The sequence below is a fragment of the Plectropomus leopardus genome, chromosome 8 (assembly GCF_026936395.1).
Source record: "Plectropomus leopardus strain MGB_pleo_1.0 chromosome 8, ASM2693639v1, whole genome shotgun sequence".
NCBI classification, from domain to species: Eukaryota; Metazoa; Chordata; class Actinopteri; order Perciformes; family Serranidae; genus Plectropomus; species Plectropomus leopardus.
Window position 1 is genome coordinate 21,855,466 of NC_142183.1, and position 20,447 is coordinate 21,875,912.

Genomic DNA, 20,447 nt, shown 5'->3' on the forward strand with positions numbered 1-20,447 from the left:
TCATAGACTAAATGATTAATTGATTAATCAAAGAAAATAATCAACAAGTCAATCAATTATGAAATATTTTGTTGTTGCCCACAGTTGTCCTATTGTGGATTAATACCACGAGGATTTTCAACAGTATTGACTTCAATATAACACACAGGAATTACAACTTACTCAGAATTGCAAGAGTATTGTTAATTGATGATCTCTTAGTTCATGGTCTGTTTAGTCTGTCTTTTCTTTATTTGTATTTGGAGTGAATTACTTTTTGTAGACTATTTTGCAGAACTGTTCGATTCTTGAGTGGTAGATTAATCCTGTTGACATGTAGCCAACCATAGCTCTTACAAGAGACTGAGATATAAACAACATGTGACTCATATTACTTTCTGAAATGGTCATTTATGCACTGCAGTAGATGGCTAAACAGATTTAAACAACTGGCTGTCTGGCTGTCTTATATTAGGTTGTGTGACAGTGGATTGAGCTAAGGAACTGACAGTTAAGAAATTGAAAAAAGTGTTTTTTAACCAGAAATAAAACTCTCATATATCTGTTAATTATATTTGTTGAACTGTTATTGGGGTCGGGACCCTAGACCACTCTTTATGGTGTCATAGAAGAGTGGCATGTCATTATGCAATTTGTCATTGTTTGACATATGTAATTATTTACGCTGCTTTGTTGTGTCACTTCCATTTTTTTTTTTTTGTAGCCTGTGTTCCTGCAGACACTATTTTGCTTTTTGGAGCTCTTTTATTGTTTTGTGTCGCCTTGAAAATGTGTGTGCAAAATCAACAGAAACCAAAGACTATAAATAAAATCAGAGCTTTTTTGAAGATGACATACTGCTAATTGGGACTCACCTTTTTACCTGGTTTTGGTACTTCAAAGATAATTATTTGTGTGTTGTTTTTTTTTGTTTTACTTTGTGCCTGCTATATTCTTTTAAAAAGAAAAAAAGAAAAACAAAACCATTTCTGAAAATCTAAGTGGTTTTATTCATATTAGTTGTTGGCCTTATGCTGCTCATCAGTGTTTGTGACAATATAAGATTAGTGGTCAAGAGGGGTAAATGATGTGTTAAATGAGGGCAAGCAGGTTAGGGCTAGTAAGACTTTTCTCTCTGTCTGTAAATTGGACCCTTGGGCCCTGCAAAACTGACTGCGTTTGCGCCAGAGAGCCACACGGGGCGCTGCTGCTCACCCAACCCAGGACGCTTGACGGGATACTCAAAGTTTATGCAAGGCTTGCAGCACATCAGGGAATCGGCAGAGAGGACAGTTGAACAGTAGTTTTGATTCCAGAAAGAGCTTCCAAGTTGCAAAAAAAAATCACTTTTGAGCGCGAGTTGTGATGAAGCAGCTTGTTCGTTAATTTCGCTGCATTTCTTGTCGATGCGAGCTGTCAGCGGGCCTGTCAGTCAGTCAGTCTGCAGCACGGCCAGCGCTCTGAAATATCCTCTCATCCTCCCGGAGACACACAGGGAGTGTGTGGGCGCCCGGTGCCCGGTGCGTGCGTGCGTGTGTGTGTGTGTGTGTGTATGTGTATGTGTGTGTGTGTGTGTGTTTGTAGAGTCGGGGAGTTGTCAGAGCAGAGTGGGGGAGCACGCACAATGTGAGAGAGGAGTTGAGAGAAAGAGAGAGACATAGAGGAGGAAAGAGAGGAGGAGAGTTGAGTGAGAGTGTGTGAGTGGGAGAGAGAGAGAGAGAGAGAGAGAGAGAGAGAGAGAGAGAGAGAGACCTCGGCTGAGAGGAGGAGAGAGAGAGGGGAGGAGAGCTCCGTCTCTCCCGGTGCACTTGGCAGTCTAGTTGCGGGCTGCTGTGCTGTTGCTGTCGTGGCGTGGCTGGTCGCGCCAGGCGGGGAACTTCACCACACTGGAGCCCGGAGTCCCACTCTCTCACCTGCGCAGTTCGGAGCTGCCATGGGTCTCTCGCCTGGATTTACTGTCCTAATTATTCTACCGGCCTTTCTGCTGCACACCAGCGGCCTTTACATCGCCAGTAGCGTTGGTACGTACAGCACAGTTAAACGTGGTCAGTGTTTATGTTGTTCTACGTTTCTGCTGATCTCTTATCAGCAGAGCTGCACGGGGCGCTTTCATGCGCTCACTGGGAAGTCTGGAGCTCAACGTAGCGGCACAAAAACACTGTCCGGTTTCCCGTGTTTGTATTTTTAATTTATTTGGCACGCTTTTGCAGTTTTTGCAAACAACATTGTAGGACGCGTTTGCAACTTCTGTGCGTCCTGCTGTGGTGTTTGGTCTTTCTGGAGGTCCCTCGGCGGTGCAAGCAGTGTTGTGATTTGCTTTCTTCCACCAAGGGGATAATGATATCTGGGGTGTAAAGGGGCATCAGATGCACCGGTTTACTGTCGGATTTTGCAGGGAAGTAGCCCTAACATTATCTGATTCTGCCGCTGTCGCATCTATCGATCTGTCACAGGACGCTGGAGTCGGATGTCAGCCTATTGATCACACTATTATCAAATCATCCCTCTGACGTGGAAGCTTGAGTAATATTAACAGTGTGTGTTAGGTTTGATCAGTCAGCAAACTTTATAAATTAGACATGACAGATGGATAAGCAAATAATAATAAATGCACTTGAGGACCACGTATAAGGTGATGGCACAACTGTCTCTGTGATGGCATTGACACGTTAAAGTGGCCTTTAAGAGTGTGTTTATGAGTGTGCGTGTGTGTATGTGTGTGGGCGCGGGGAGCATTTCTCAGGTCGCCTAAAAAATGCACCTGCTGTCACTGTCACACGAAATGCTCCTCAAGCCAAGACAATATCAAGCGTTTTAACTGTAACCCATAGTGCAGTAATTAGCATGTTGGTAATATACAACACTGGTAATTATAATGATGATTAGGATAAATTGTTGCAAAATGCATTCCAATGTGCATCATTTTTATTAAAAGCTCTTTAAAAGAGGGTTTTGTTTTCCTTTTTTTACTCAGTCAGTGTCGAGGTTATAGAAATCACTTTTCACAGATCGAGCAGCCTGACAGCGAGAAAACAGCGTGAGAAAGCCGCAATTAGCACCTTGATCTTGTACTGGCTTTCCTGTTGACGGGAGAAGGGCACAGAAGGTGTCAGGAGCGCAGCGCGCACTGCTGAGGCTGCCGTTTCCAAACGCGCACTGCCAAGTACGGGGGTCGCCTCTGGGTTCATGGGTGGGGCTGTGCTTTGTGGTGTGTGTGTGTGTGTGTGTGTGAGTGTGTGTGAGTGAGCGAGCGAGAGAGAGAGAGAGGTTACTGCTCTTATTTCTTTTATTTATTATTGTGTTCCATGTGACGCAGAATAAGGAATAAATAATTCCATGGCATGCTTGGCATTTTTCTAATCCCTTTTTTCCCCCCTCCCACCTCTTTTTTCCATCCTCCACTTATTACTCCCCATTTTCTCCACTGTTTATCCCCCATGCTTTCCCATGACGTCTCCTCCTCTCCACATTGTGGTTTCTTTTTCTTATCTCCAACCTCTAATGTTCTTCCTTCCCACCCTGTTTTCCACATTTTCAAATCTTACTCACCAAATAAAAATCTTTTCTCTTTCTCACCTGCTTCTGCCTCATCCTCACTCTCACCCTCTCACCCCCTCACACCCCCACCCTCTTCACTCAACTGTCCTGTTCCCAGACTCCCTGCAGCATGTCCTGGGGGAGTATGGACTGGTGAGGCCGATCAGTGTGGACGCAGAGGGCCGCTTCCTGTCACACGCCGTCTCGGCTGGCCGCATGGCAGGAGGGCAGTCCCGTAGGCGCCGGAGGAGGGAGGTAGGAGTAGGCAATGATGAGTGGGAAGGACCAAGAGGAGAGCCCGTGGCCTTTCAGGAAAGGCTTTACTACAACGTCACAATCTTCGGCCGGGAATTCCACCTGCGCCTGCGCCACAACTCCAGGCTGGTGGCCCCCGGAGCCAAGATGGAGTGGCACGATGACAGCGACAGCACCCGGCACTCTGAGCCACTACACGACGAGTGCTTGTACGTGGGGGACATCACAGACACGCCAGGAGCCTCTGTTGCTATCAGCAACTGTGACGGCCTGGTGAGTGGACAACCTGTGTTACGTCTTATCTGTGTGACCGCTGTGGTGTTCATAGAGCTTGGTGTGAAGCTGTCTGCGGACAAAATGACATGAGAGGATGCAGGAGGGCAGATGGTGCATGTGTGAGTGTGTAGGGGAACTCTATGTTTAAAGAATAGATATAAAGATACAACCATACAGCAAAAAGCAAGAGCTTTTTGCCCTTTGACCATGTCTCTGTCCCTGGTGAGTCTTTGTGGTTGACCTCATAGCTCAGAGGTTTTCAGGGGGTCAAACTTATGATTTACACTGGTTCTCTCCCTAACGTCCTCTAAACTGGTTTTAACATCAGGCCTGCTGTGAGAAATACCTGAGTCATGTTTTCATCCCTCTGTCCTCTGCCCCCTTTAGTTTGCTCATGTAGAAGGGGGGAAGGGATTATTAAAGGAATACACAGATGTTTTACAGATAACCTCGGTATTTATGCCTATATCTCAGCACAGTGCTTTTAAAATGACATTTCGCTCGCTTGTCCTACGCACTACAAACACATACCTAAGCACTGGATAAATAGCGGACACCACAACAGTATTCGAATAGAAGCTGCCACCATAAAATATTTTGGTTGCACAACAGTTGCGCAAAGAGCCTGAATTGTAAATGCTTTTAATAGAGCTGACGATGAATACAGGAAAAGGAAAAGAGATGGCAAACAGTTGGTGAATGGCTGTCGGCAAGGGAGAGAAGTGAGATATAGACAGTGTGAAGAATGTGCACAGGAACTGCTGAGATGAGAGGATGCAGAAAGATGGAGACCAGTGCCCTAGGAAGAGGTGGAAGGGACAAGTGAGGGAGATAAGCCTCGGGATGGGGGGGTTGCGGGGGGGAGTGGGGGGTGCAGGGAATGATGAGATTGGGGGGAGGAGTTCCCCTCATTAGGAAAAGTGTTCATTAGTCAGCCAGATCATCCCGCCACTGGAGCTGAGTAGCAGCGACTGGATCCGTTTAGGGTTGAGGACACAGGGGACTGAGCAAGCAGCTGAGAGAGCAGGCAGGGAGCCAGGACAGCACAGGCCTGACATGCCCACTTAGCCTGACACCAGCCAGCAGCAACTCACTGCTGCTGCGGCCTGTCATTCCAGGGCCTATTGGCAATTTCTTGGAAAGGTTGCTGTCAAAGTGTTCTTGGTTAAAGATAACAGATCAGAGTGACTCCACTGCCAGGCATGCCAGGATTTTAAAGGAGAGATTCACACGTTTTAAAGTCGGTCTAAACTAATACTCATAGGGTCGGGTACAGGTGACATTTGAACTGATACCAGTACTGGTACCCGTACTTTTGGACTGGACTTAAAATGCAATTTTGCTCCTCTGCTTTTCTCTAATCAGACATAAAGATAAACTTCTGTTTCTGTCTGTCTGTCTGCTTGTGTGTATGTATGTCTTCTTGTTTAGCAGGGAAACTAGGATATTGTTAAAATAATATACAAACAACATAGACCAGATGCCCAGACTATTGCGGCAGATTAGCAGTACAGCAACAGTCTTAGTTCGCTGAGGGAGGAGAGGCTGCGGAGCGCCATGTACGGCTTCATGACTTTTGGGTGCTTATGCCTCCTGTTTGAAGTCAAATCAGGTGGCCTCGTGGAGTTCCGTTGCCGGCCTCAGAGCTCCGTGGCTGCCTACCAGACTTCGGGGTGCTTTGCAACACTTCCAACTCTTGTCTAAACCTGGTGTTCTCCCCGAGATGCACGATCAGGTAATGATATTTGGCAGATGGATTTCAATTGAATAGCTCCTCGGTCATACCAACATAGTTCCATTAGTGCCCTTAAAAGTACCGTCTTTGGCACCCAACACATGTATATGTTGTGTGTGTACAAATCATTTTTTCTTCAATGTTGTCATTCCTCCTGTTCATATTGACCCTTCCTTAATGTGACTTAATGTGAGTTAGAAGATTGGGCACAAAATCCTCAGTCCTCCAGAGATGTATTCTTGATGGTATCCTTTAAAGTTTTTGTCCACTAGTAGTGCTAAAGAGCAGTGTTTGTGGGTCCCCAAATTATAAATTTAAAGATAATAAAATCATTTTTAATTTATTTACTATTATTATGTCATTTCATCATGTGGCTCATGTAAAGGTCTCATATTGGTTCCTGCTGTTATTTAGGTTTTTAAAGCCCTGATGAAGACTAGCAGTAGTCAAAACATGTTGGCTTTTTTAGTGATTTAACCACAACAATAAATAATATTAATTAATTAAATATTAATATAAATCCTCCTCCTTTTCTGCATTGTTAGAATGCTTGGATTTCCTTGATGCTAAACCAAGGTCCCTAATTTGTTTGGCTCACGCGCAAGGACAGGCATGTATGCAGTCGAGCACATGGGCACGAGTCTCATTCCTGCCACCACATATTACACTGTTCCAACGATCAAGCATCGATGGTAACATAGTGATGCTCTAACAAAGGCAAGGACAAAGAAGACCGCAAACTAGCATGTTTTGCATTTAACATGGTTGTCAGGCCTCGATGATTTACACAACATTTTGGTGAGGAATACTAAATGTAAACATAACTGCACAGGGCACCTGTTTAAGTGCACTCAAAGCTTATATGAGACTTCAGCAGTGAGAGTTAGATGGATAGAGTGTTTATCTTCCAGACTTGTGGTCTCTGTAGTGCAAAAATATATCTATATTTTACTGTCCCTCCTCTGCAGCTCAGCTATAAAACACTGACAGGAGAAACAAATTTTAAACTAAAAAGAATGTAATTTATGAAAAATGTTTACTCCATTTGTCTAATTCAGACTACTGAAGTCTTAAGGATTCAATTAAACTTGAATTTTGAACTTTGGATCATGTCTCCCATTACTCATATTAAAGTTGCATTACGAGGGGATCTCTTCAGGGCCCACGTGGACGGAAGGAATTATGGACATGTGACTTTTGTTTTGAGAAACAGTGCCTGAAACAATGTGAACCTTTCCTTTAAAATCAGACCGTTTTCGAAATATAATCTTGTAGAATTTCCCCTTTTGAAATTGCTGTGACTGAGGAGGAGTAAAACAACATTGTTACAATGAATTATTAGATAACTATTATTGATATCAGCGCTGTAACAGCCACAGCAAACAGTCCAAACAAAAAAAAAACCCTTTTATTAATCACATTATTGCTGTCCACTTATATTTAATTTGTTTTTTCCCCGCCCCTGAACAACTCATGTCATTACTAATTAATTCTTACAACCCTTTAGGCATGCCAAGAAATACAGCCGAGCTCTGTCAGGCTCTGCCTAATCTCTGCCCACATCTGTCTTTTTAAACTCAGCAGAGCCACGTAGCCCAGCTCTGCCCTGCTGTGCCCACTTCCTCAGTGACCCAGCCACCTGGTTAGAGCTTTCTCTGCCCTGCGTTGCCATTCACAGCCAAAAACCTCTTGCTGGCTGTGATCCAGGGTGTGTGATGAGGGGAAGGAGAGAGAGAGAGCCAAGACAGGGGCAGATAGGGTTCAAACCAGAATACAAGAAAATAATAATAAAGAGGCAGAGGAGGAAAAATGAAGAGGGCAAAGGATATAGATTTCAAGAAGTAGCAAATGACCAGAATAAATGAGAGAGCATGAGAGAGCACAGGGAAAAAGGAAAATCTTTGAATGGACAAATGACCTTTGGAGGGAATTGGATTTCTGTGAACAGAAGCTGTGATCAGCTGGTTAGTTCTCTGGATGCTTGAGAGGAGGCAGCACACTGTACGGTATGAGAACTAGGGAGCGCGTTTGTGTGTATGTGCTTTTAGTCCTACATCGGTGCAGAGCAAAATGAAATTAAACTGCTGCTCAGACTGTGTTTCTGTGTGTGTGTGTGTGTGTGTGTGTGTGTGTGTGTGTGTCTGTGTCTGTGTGTGTGTCAGTCTGTGTGCATGAATCAAACAAAAATATAAACTCATAAGCTAAGGAAGTTTCCACTTCATGGACGAATGTTGTTGTATATACATGTATATACATGTAATTCTGCATATGAATTATGCAGGGTCCAGTGTTACCTTGTAGTTTCAAAACTGGCACTTTCTACAGGGTTCCCACAGTCATGAAAAAACTGGAAGTCATGGAACTAGAATTTACAAAACGGCTTAACGTAGCTGTAACATGCATCGATGTGTGATGTATTGTTTACCATCATGTATGTTTCTTCATTCATGCCCTATGTTGAGTATCTCTCCTTTATGTCTGTCAGCTAGCTGAAATTACAATTATGGGCAAGTAGGGCACAAAAAAAGGGTCCTAAATAAGGTGTGAAAAAATTTGAAATTTTGTCCATCAAAATATGTGTAAACCTTGTTCTGAAGAATAGCAAGACATCTCAATGTAGGAAACTAGAAGGACACTCGGAGAAGTGCAGACCTCATCCAGCGCAAAGGTGAATAGTCCAGTCTTTTATTAGAATGATAGCTCTGTAACAGCTGCTTTCTGTGGAAGACTAAGCAACATTATGTGTAGGAAACCCCAGAGGATTACTGGTACCAATGATTGTAGATTGTGATATGGAGTCATCGTATATCTAAAATTGGCTTTGACTTATTATGATTGAATTTTACTACAATCTACTGGATTTAAAGATGTATGGCATTTATGCCAAAGCCAAATGCCCTCGCAGCATTAAATATATACTACACAGGATTGTCAGTTACTGTTTGTAAACACACTTAAAGCCGACCTCACCTGAGTGCTACATGCCCAGAAACATCTAAAACACAGAAAATAAGAAAATACTGGCAGAATCTTGGCAGATAAGTACACGGCCACACACGTCTCATGGGTCATAAGTGATGATTTAGAGATATTTTGTCTATATGTGTCTATACATTGTTTTTTTTTTGTTTTGTTTTTGTTTTTTTAATCATCAGCATAGTATAATTTTACCAAAAGCAAAAAATAATTTTGTGTATCTGCCCAGTGTTTTGGATCTGCTCCAAAATGTAATGGGTTCCTCTCTGACCCATGCCACACACTTCCACCAAGTTTCAGAAAAATCAGGCCAGTAGTTTTTCTGTTATCCTGCTGACAAATAAACAAACACAAACACTCTAAACCAAAAACATGTTCTCCTTGGCTGAGGTAAAAATGGCACAATTCCATTCAGCTGCTTTGGTTCAGGATCCTTGTTTTGTGCATGCTGGCTCACTTTGAAAAGAACAGAGCCATTGTTAATATCATTAGTAACACTTTTGCTTTTCTACTAATCACACAAAGGCCCATTTATTAGTTTACCTGATTTACCTTAAAGCACAGAACTGTAAATGATCAATTAGAAAATGTTGTGTATTGAAATTTTACAGTAATTATTTTGTCCTTGTAGATAAAGATCATAAAACAACACCAAATGATGAATGAACATCCTCTCGGACTGAACTTAAGAGATTAACGCATGCAGCAGTATAAAGGGAAAATCTGGTGCATTTCAGAAATTTGTTTTGTGGTTTGTATTCAGTGGTTAAGATTGGAGGTGCAGGAGAAATGTTTCATGTAACATTAAGACTATCCTCTGCTATACTAATGCAAAGGGCATGATGCTGGCATGGTGGCTTGTTCAACTGTATGTTTTATTCATCTGTAGTCATATTTCAGATGTGTTGTTGACTTTATTAAAAATAAATCATGTCTTACAGGTGAACTGTAAGCATCTCATTAAAGATAACAGAATAAGTAAAAAGAAACCCCTTCGGGGCTAGAAGTTGAGCTGTCTTTCCGTAATATTTCATTACACTTCTGTTGGAATTTGAAGAAGGTGGTTTTGTTTTAATATGTTCATCTTGTCAGACACAATACTTGAAACCTGCAGGAAGAATTTTATCCAACAAAACAAGGTGGATTTAGGTGAGAAATGACAGTAAATATCAAGATCTCAGTTTCTGAACTTGAATTCCATGTGATTGCATACGTGCATGTATGTACAAGGGTGTCTGAACCTCTGGCCCCACTTGAGGTCTTTCCCTCAGCCTCACCTGCAGTATTTGTTCGGGGATGTGGAGGCTGTTACTGTAGCTGTGCTGGCCTGATTTTGTGCACATGTGGGTGTGAGGTCAGGTGTGTTCATATGTGTGTGTCTTTTTGGGATCTTACGTGGAATGTCAGCAGAGCTACTGCCTGTCCTCTTTCTGAAGAACCCACTCTGGACCAAATTGCACAGGAAAAGCGAGGCTTATAGGGAACCAGTGTAGATGCCGATGGTGTTATTATTTTATAGCTGTTATATTGTGCACTCGGCATTTACTTCATCATTATACAAAGTAAGTTACAGCACAAACATGTCTATTTCTGCTTAAATTGTCACTTTGTAGGTTCATTCATTTTCATCAGTGGATCAGTGCAACTTGTCTATTATTTGTTTTAACGAAAGCTGGTGCTTTTTTTATGAGCCCTGTTTACTAGGGCTTAGTCAGAGTCATGTTTTCCACACACCCATTCATGATTTCACAAGGTGAAGTGGTTTTATCCTTTTAAGTAGCCGCAAGCAGAGACAGAAACAGAATTCAGCTGAGAGTGATTTATATTATATGTGTCCATTTCCAAACTCTGAATGCTCAGCATGCACCAATGTGACCCAGCAAAAGTTAAGACAGAGAAAATGTGAAAGAAAGAGAAGAATCTTGAGTAGACAATCTTCAGAAAAATTCAAAAAGCAAAATGGAAAAGAATTTATAGGTAGACGGTTATGGAGTTAAATCCTTTTGAGTCATTAAAAGTCTTAAATATCCTATCTTCCACCAGGATGTACTTTTCTTTCAAACAAACCGCAAACAAAAACTTTTTGTCTTTGCCTTTGTTCCGTTCCGTCCTGTCCCGTTCCGTCAGGTTCTGTCCTGTTCCATTCCATTGTGTTTTGTTTTGTTCTGCTCTTTTCTCCTCTGTTCTGTTCTGTTCTGCTCAATTCGGTTTGATTTGGCTGTGTTCTGTCCTCCTGTTGTATTCTATTCTATTCTGTAACAGATATAATTAAAATAATGGACATACTGTGGATTGAAAGACAAACACACACACACACACACACACACACACACACACACACACACACACACACACACACACTCCTCTTGCAGTGTTGCACATCCAGATATCTGTCTCCATTGTGATGCTTCCTGTCTTCAGGGCCACAGCACCTGAGAAAATCAGTCAGTTCTGACAAATGGTAGGGCAGCTTCAGGTTAACGTGGGAACAGAGGGTCACGCAGGTCTGTGGAGCCGATAGGCGTGCACGCAGGCCAGAAATGAGATCCAGCTGGGTAAGAAGTTAACGTCATGTCTCAGAGTTTGTAACAGAGGAAGTACGCTGTCTGTCATTTTAGAGGTTACTCCTAAAATCCAGGTGGCTGCACACCTGGATGACAGGACACATGTTGCCCCAGTGGTGTACATTGCACGATTTTACACATACATGCACATTAGACTGGAATGGAGTCATGTGCTCTAACACACGGTACACCTACAGTATGGTCAGATGCTCAGACTCACAGCAGGGACACACAGCAGCCAAAAGCAAAGTTCCCCTGAATCATCTTTACCTCGCTGCATGACAAAAAAAAATTGTGCACACATTTCTCTTATTGTCTCCACCCCTCGCTCCTCTCGCTCTCCTCTCTCAATCTTTCTCTCTGTCTCGTGTTCCTTGGCCAGCAGCGGTAGCAGCAAGCAGGAGAGCTCTCCTAATGATGGTATTAAAAGAGTCAGGGAAATGACAGAGAAAGAGAGAGAAAAAGAATGTGGCAGACAGCTTTTTGCTCCCCAACACCCACAGATTCAAAGCTCCGGCAAAAAAAGAAAGAGACAGCAAGAGACAGTGTTCCTTTAGTGAGCAGTCTTTGTCTGTTTTTAGCAGCAGCTCTGCTCCCAAGCGCTGATCAGACAAGTGGTATTGAGGGTTAAGGGTATTGCCCGCTGTCTATGCATAAATAAATAAAAAAGTTTAGAGCCAAGAAGCCAGATCTAGATCTCACTAACTAGAGGATATTTTATGCCTGCTGTTTGCATAGTATGGGCGCCATCATTTGTTGGCAGATAATTAGCCCTGATCCTGTGCAGGTGTTGCCCTTTGTATATTCTGATATGCCATATTTATGTATGGCTGTGTGCTTCAGTCTGTTCATGTGTGTTATTAGTGCACAGCAGGAATGCTGGAAGGCGGCGGTGTTATTTTGGTGCTTTCATTGAAAAGACTCGACATCAACAGCAAGGAGAAATGCCAAAGCATTGACAGGTGGTTTATTTATTTTTTTTCTGTGGGTGGGTGCTTGTAGATTGCACATTCTTTGCAAATACTATGAAAATTGCCTCCAGGGTCGCAATTTAATGTAATGATGTTGTGATTGTAACATGTCTACAATTAGAGAGGTTGTAAAGTTACTAAAAGGGATAGTTTAGATCTTTGGAAGTGGGGCTGTATGATGTATTTATTTATAGACAGTATATTACAAACAGTAGATGTCAGTCTACACTCCCCAGTTTGGAGAAACAGGCAGGAGTACCGACACAGAAGCTAAGCAATCTACTGCTGTTGACGGGGTGAGCAAAACTCATGAAATTTATTTATGTGTAGTGAAATTGTTCCAGTAATGTTTCATGGAAAACCTGCCACATAATGTAACATAATAGAGAATGTATTTTCTGACGCTGTTGACATAACGTAGCTCTAATAAGTGGGACGTTTTGTTTACCATCACGTATGTTTCTTCATTTTCTCCCAGCATTTCTTCTCTCCGTTTATGAGAGTTTGAATCTGATATGTTTGAAAAATGTCGGGTAAGAAGGGCAATCTTGTTTTTTTTTTTTATGTGGGTCCTTGAAAAGTCATGGAAAAGTTTTGAAATGTTGTCCATGAAAATGTGTGGGAACCCTGTACATTTCTTAGCTTTAGTTTCGGGCTCCAGCCTGTTTCTCCAAACTGGGGGCGTGCCAACTAACATCTACTGTATTTAATACACTGACTATGGATAAGTAACCCCTAAAACCCCACTTCAAAACATCCAAAGCCAGCAAACACACACAGTGCATGCACACATACATCCATTTCTGTGCCAGCAGAGGGCTTAATCTTGTGAGAGTGTGTTGACAGAGGGGCAGGCCAATCACAATAATATCCCCAGAGCTACACTAAATGCCAGCGGCACAGATGCTTGCGCCAGCCATACCCCTTGAATACGCTCAGTCATTACCTCCACATTAGGAGTCAATAGAGAAGGAAGCCCTGGGCTGAGCCGACCCATCCATCCATCCAGCCAGTCTGGCAGTTTAGCTTGGTCAGGCGTGGCAGCTCACTGGGCCCTACAGTATGTTATTCCACCCCGGGTCACACGATAAGCAGCTCTCAACTGTAATCAGCTCAAATTGAAATGATGACATCAATTACAGCACGGCGCACAGCTGTTATTGACCCCAGCCCCTCACTGGCTGTGTAGTGTAGGTTGTGTGTGGGAGAAAAAAAACAAAGAAGAAGTGGAAGGGTGATGGTTGAGGAAAGCCTGCAGGAACCGCATGGCTGGAGGGAGGGCTGGGTGTGGAGAGGCCAGACTGCTGAGGCATGGTATGAATGGAGAGACAGCCAGCGTGAGAGAGAAACGTGTTCTTGGTATCTGATTGCAGGTTCCACCCTGCAGTGTAGCTCCACTCAAACACACAATTACTCAATCTAGAGCTATTATCAGACAGAGAGAGAAATAGAGGAAGAGAGGGAGAGAGGGAGAGAGGGAGGGAGATAGAGAGTCAGATAGAGAGCAGGCCAATTCTGAGGAACACTATACAGAGCAAAGGAGTGCTTTTACCAGAGCTGTGATTACTGCCGCTCACTCAGTGCACTTAACCAGCCCCCTTGACTCTCTTTCGTCTCGCTCTCTGTCATTCACAGAGCGCTGGCTCACAGCACATGGTTAGTTTGAGTGGTTGAAATAACAGGATTCATCTGAGAAAATAGAGCAGTGGAACCCCAATGATTATAGGGAAACACCTCTGTGATGTCACAATAACAGCAGGTTGTTTTCATACTAGAATCAGCTCCAACACTGGAGTGATGCACTGTGCCTGTGATGACATAATGAAATGGGGGTTTCCTGGATTCTGTGATGTCATTATGATATTCCAATTTGAAATGGCACCATATCTTCCTATATGAGATATACCATTGCTTTATTAAGATTTTTCACAGTTTTTAAAAATTCGAGAGTATGCAGTCTGCAGGGTCTCTTTCGAATTTCACCACAATGAACTGATTTTGTTGTGATCCCAATAATATCATAAATTGTGCACTTTTATTTTTTTCAAAAACAATGATCCATGCTTTGATTTAACCCTTTGAAACCTGGAGTGACATCAGTTTTCTTGTCCTGCTTTTAGATGCCCTTCACAAGTATTAAAACCTTTTAAACCTGAGCGAATTGGTGAGATATATTTTAAAAACAAAAAAGCAATGAGCAATGTTCCATGAACTGCAAGAAATAGGTAATGTAGATTTTTTTTTAAAGCAAGGCAATGATGTGTAGGGAAATGAGAAAAAAGCTAGGGAAAAACTATATAATAATTATCATAATTACATATTTAAAATTTTGTCACAGAATTATGATACATTTTTTTCATTTTTAATTGCTTTGTTTTGTTTTGTTTCTTTATTACTAGTTTTCAGGTTTTCCTCTACTTTTTTGTTTTACTAATTTCTAGCTTTTTTTTGAGTCATTTCTTATTTCATTGCTCATTGCCCTCTTTTTAAGAAATCAAGCCAATTTGCTCAGGTTTGAGGTGTCGTAGCTCTTCCCAGACGTTCACAGTTGGGGTAAAGAAAAAAACAATTATCAAATGAATGGAGGAAAAGAAGTATTTCATAGTCAAAAATTTTAAAAAGTGAATCCATTAATGTTTAGCACATTTCAAAGTATCCGAGGTCACATTTAGGAGAGCATCTGTGATGTTTCAATGACAAAATAAAGTTAATTCTCTGCAGTCCAGATGGGCCAAGAGAGTAGTAGTGCATAAAACTACAGTATTCTTCAGAGTAAATGGCAATAAAATAAGTAATAAAATAGAAAATAGACCAGGCTTGTTTGATTTTTTTTCCTGACTTCTGAACAGCCACCACCAGCTCTCCAGTCAGTCAGTCAGTCAGTCAGTCAGTCAGTCAGTCAGTTAGTCAGTCAGTCAGTCAATCAGTCGGCCAGCCAGTCCCACAGGCCGCAGGGCCGTGCAGGAAACTGATCGATGCTAGCCACATCAGCAGTTCTGTAGCTAACAGGCCCCAGCAGCCTCTGTGGAGGATCTTGGAAACAGGACGAGACATCCTCCACCATGTTCCAGCGTCTTAACAACCCTTCTGCCTGCCTACCCCTGGCTGACCCGTCCCATGTCTCCTGTGGCCACGCCGTCTTTACCTCCCAGCCACCACACAGGTGGCTTTGTACTCTTAAAGTTTTCCCCACATAATCCTCACAAACAAAACACAACATGAGAGAGATGATGAGAGAGAGAGGAGTGAGCGAGGGAGGGTAGGTGCAGGAAAAAGACAGTAACACAAAGGGGGAGGGAGGAAAAGAGTGCGGTGGAATCTTAATGTGACCAAACCTGAACAAGAACAACAGCAGCATCATAACCGTCACCACCTGCTCAGTGCTCAGTCAGAAGGGAGGGAGGAGAGACACTTCTTGATTAGCATGAAAAATTTAGCTTTTTATTGTCTCTTCCTCTCAGCTAAGGTCACTTGCCTGCTTCCAGAAGCTAGTACACTTCTCTTACTGATCATGGATATTTTATGTTGCTTTCACTGCATGAGTGCATACTCGACCCCCCTAAAAAGATGTGTGCATTTTGTCCCAGCCAGATCTAATTAGTTGTATTTGTACTTCCTCTGGGTTGAGTTGTTTAGCTGTCTCATTTGTATTTTCTGTTTGCATGTTCCTTAATGGAACAGAGCCTGTCTGTCTGTCTGCATCTCTGTCTGTCTGCATGCAGTGTCTGTGGTTGAAAATCATTTTGCTTGGCGCTTGATGCAGCAGGCAGCTAAGCGGCAAGAATCGCACCTCATAACAGAAACTCACACCCTCCTCATCTTACTAACGCTGCCTGTTTTTGTTTTGTGCAATAGAGAAATAATCACTTTTTCTATCCCAGTGTATTATGTTTGGGTTTTTTTGCCAGTGCATAAGGACCTCGGGAATTGTTAGTGTACCAGCATATGTAATATATTATATAATAATATATTGTATTCTAATAACTGACTCTGTGGGGGCTGGAGTGAAGCAGCAGAAACAAAGAAACACATCTAGCGCTTTGATCACTGTGACTGATCGTCTGCCAGAGTGTACAAGGAAAGCTTTGGATACTGCCTTAGAATTATGTAATCTGTTTGCCAAGATGTAATGTAGACTTTGAGATGACCTTGTCCATGTATAGCTCTGTGTGAGATTTAGTTTTTGTATCGCTGGCCTTCCAAGGTGTGCTGGATGTATCTACAGGGGATCGGGGTCAGGGATAAGCGCCTTATCAACACTCGGGAGGGTGATGTAGTTAGCAGGTAGGGTTGGCCGATATTTATTACAATAAAATGAAGACACTAGTCTGTTGAGTTTAAGGTTACCTTTAGATTAAAGGACCTGTATGCGACACTCAGAGCATTTATATGGCAGTAAACCACATCGTGCTATGTAAAGATGTTTTGGAGTAATGGCGTCCTTAGCAGAGAGTAAAGTCAGGCTCCCTCTGTGTGTGCTGTGAGTGGAACTTCTCTGTGGGTTGCTGTGGTAGTGGGGCTGGCCCCACGTTCAAGTTAGTCAGCATGAGTCCCTGTGTGTGTATCCTCCCGACTAGATAATCACCATAGTCGTAGTACAATGGTTACTGCTACTATGGGGTAGGGCTGGACGCTGCTGAGACCTCCCACATGTGATGTATTTGTTAAGTTTTGGAGTGTGTAGTGCCATTTGTGTGACTTAGTGTAGCACAAAGTCCAACTTCTGAAGGTGCTCAGCTAGGGACTGCACCATATTTTTTTTCATCTGCATCACGATGTCAACGTGAGTGATTAATACCTCATGAAAGACTGCAACATTGCGCTCAGAGATTTTTTGAGCTAGTTGAAAGAGAGTGCCAGTAGAAAACTGAGCTTTGTAATGCAACTATCAATCTTTAAAAAGAAAAAAAATGTGTTCAATTCAGTGTTTAATATATTCAATAAAAGGATGTTAGAAATAATTTCCTTTAATTTTTTTAATCTGACAAGCAATTTGTTGTATTTCAGCAGTATGCTGAAAGCAGCAGAAAACAGAGCACACTTTAATATGTGTTTATTGGTGTCAAGTAATATCATTATTGTGATATTTAACAATGTTATTGCATATTTTCATCATTTTGGGCAGCCCTACTTAGTTATTAAAACAGGTTTGAAGGAGCCAGAGATAAATAATACAGTATCCTCATACAGCAGTTTGTATGATACCTAACAAATAAGCACCATACAAATGACGTAACGTACTTGATGTAAAGTTACGTACTTAACGTAAAATTATGTGGGGTAGGTTTAAGAGAAACATGGTTGGACGCCATCATGTTATATACTTACAAAGTTCACCTGGTTTCACACAGTCCTTAACACCGCTCCTGAAGAAAGTCCTGTATTTGTTTGACCATCCACTCCAACCTGCCTCCTTAGCTGCTCTTTATATTACTTTATTCTTTACTCCCATTAGCATAATGGCCACGTGATCATGGGTTATACACAAATTACTGGCCCATGAATACGTGTGTAATACGTATAAATTTCGGTGCATTGCTTGTAATAGGTTTCTGTACGAGCAGAACAGCCTGTAGGATAGAATAGCTCTGCTGTCAGACTTAGTCTATTATTGGTTATGTTTATGGCCAGAGCCAAAATTGTGCATCCTTGTGCTATCGTCACACACACACACACACACACACACACACACACACACACACACACACACACACACACACACTCTCTCTCTCTCTCTCTCTCTCTCTCTCTCTCTCACTCTCTCACACACTCTCACACATAGCTCCTCTTACAGTGTGATGATTGACAGCATCACTTGGAACACAAAGGGAAATGATTTTTTTCTCAGAAGCTAATCCTTTGCCTCTCTCTTTCACACACACTGACACTCAGATGCAGACACACAGGGGAGAAGGGACTTATTGTCAGGTTGTGCTCTATCTCCACAGTTCATTTATAATCCTCTTTCTCCCTTTCTGTACCGTCTCCCCACTTTCCGCCCACTCCCGCACACACCACCGCTTCCACCACCACCCGGACTGTAGTCTCGTAGCTCAAGGCTGGGATCCGCCACACAAGTCCCCATTGTGGCCAAATCAGTGAGACTGGCAACATGGTGAGAGTGGAGGGAGGCTGCTGCATGTGAGGCAGGCTAGATGAGGAATGAGATACAATTGAAATAAGACATACTGGAGAAGAAGAGAGACTAATGGAGGACTAGAAAAGAAGGGGGTGTTCGTTTTTTTTCTTCTCTTTAGGCTCTCCTCTCCTCTCCTCTCCTCTCCTCTCCTCTCCTCTCAGGATGGTGGGTGTGACTACAGCTGACTCTGATGCGATGTGACAGGGCCCTCCTCTCTGTCCTTTTTACTGGTGTGTGACAGCGTGAAGCCGCCATCCACTTCGTCTCTTTTTCCCATCCCATCTCTTCACCTCTCTTACCGGCTGGGAGACAAATAAAAAACATTTCTGAGTCTAGCTATGTGCCCTTCCTCTTATGCTGTCTTGCTATCTGTTTGCATGGTGTGTGTAGGCCCAGATGAAGGTGTGTGTACCTTTTCTTTGTGTCATCTTTAGCCATTTTTTCAATTCAGCTGAGCATGAAACACAAACATATTTGAGCCAAACATGACAATACAAGAAATAAAGAATAACAGCTGTTCAAATATGAAGCTCTTCAAGAAGATTTAATCAATAAACAGTCCAAATAAACATACGTAATAATTAAACATGAAAGGAAATCTGTTCCGTCTGATCTCTGTAGACTTGAATTTAGTGTGGTACTCTGTACTGGAACAATTGGGAGGTATGTTTTCTTAATATTATAGCGGTGTTTGCCGAGCACACATTTCTTTTCAGGGCAGGGTGACCTCCCAGTTAGCATTTCTGGAGCTGTGTTGGCCTGTTTCCACGGCCACTCTGTGCTGACCAAGGCTCTATCTTGTCAAGGAATTTCTCAGTTTGGGGTTAGTCATAACAGCCAGGCAGTCTTATTCTGTGCAGAGCCTGTTTAAGGCCAAAGTACGTTCTTCTTTTTATGTATTTTTTCCCAATACTGCTGATATTTTTCATGTCTTTTTGTGTGATTGTGTTGTGTTGTGAAACTGAAGGCTGTCCTGGATTTATTCAGTGTTGATACACTTACACTGAAGGTCCAAGTTGTTGTACTTGTCAGGGATTGCCGGCCCTTTTTTGACGACTGAGTATTAGTTGTACACAGGCCTCACTCAGACCTGCATGCATTTTATCAGAAGCTGCTTTTTAAGGCAAGACACAACAGATCAAAACATACATTTTTCATGCATGGATTGATTTTGAGATGTTGGGCTATTTGGCTTCCATAACAGGACTTCTTTCAGACAAGTGAAAAATGTGCAAAATGTGCAAAATTCATATTTAGGTTTATTTTATTTAAGATTTCTGCTATGGAAATGTCTGCAAAAACGGCATACTTGATAAAAAAGCCTAATTTGAGCTTAATTTAAACATAAAATATCAGAAAACTTGAAAGAGAAAATGTCTTAATGTAAGTAATTAACTGGATAATTATGATGGTGATATCCATCAAGTAAATTCTTTACCCACGTGTCATACATTTGGTTTAAAAATTTATATAATTTTGCAATATATATCTTTGAAAGCCCTTTTCTCAAAATGAGTTGAAAGTATCACTTACTCCAAACTTCACAGTTTTAGTTCCATCTATATCCTGAATTTTTTTTACGTAAGAGTTTGTTCATATATCATTCACATCCCAATTTACACATTCTATTCTTAAAAACATGGCAAAAGTTGAGTATTTTCTAGTTTATTATGAAAAGATATATCCAAAATTCCCTCTATTAAAAAGACTCAAATATGTCAACAAAGTAAAACAATAAATCTAACCTGACTTCGATAATCAGATGTTTGCAAATCAGTGCAATATTAATTAGTTAAATCATCATTTGCATATTTAAACATAAAATGTCTGGAAACTTGAAATAAAAAAATTGTCTTAATGTAAGTAATTAAAAAGGAGGATTTTCATGCTGGTGTCTATTTGTTCAATTTTTTACCCTATTTATCTATAGTGTCTCACCTTAACTTAAAATGCCAATTTTGCCTACATTACTTGTTTACCTTGTCTGTAAGAGATACAGTAATACCAGAAATTAT

At 41.9% G+C, this 20,447-nt stretch overlaps 1 protein-coding gene across 2 annotated transcripts in view; it reads left to right on the plus strand.

Annotated features, from left to right (window-relative positions):
- Positions 1–1,597: 1,597 nt before the first annotated feature.
- LOC121948056 (A disintegrin and metalloproteinase with thrombospondin motifs 2) overlaps positions 1,598–20,447 on the plus strand; it is a 144,617-nt gene continuing 125,767 nt past the window's right edge. For both annotated transcript variants that reach the window (XM_042493310.2, XM_042493311.2), the window contains exons 1-2: positions 1,598–2,000; positions 3,635–4,044. In XM_042493310.2, the coding sequence (XP_042349244.2) occupies positions 1,913–2,000; positions 3,635–4,044 (498 nt within the window). In that variant the 5' untranslated portion in view covers positions 1,598–1,912. The remainder of the gene's footprint in view (positions 2,001–3,634; positions 4,045–20,447) is intronic.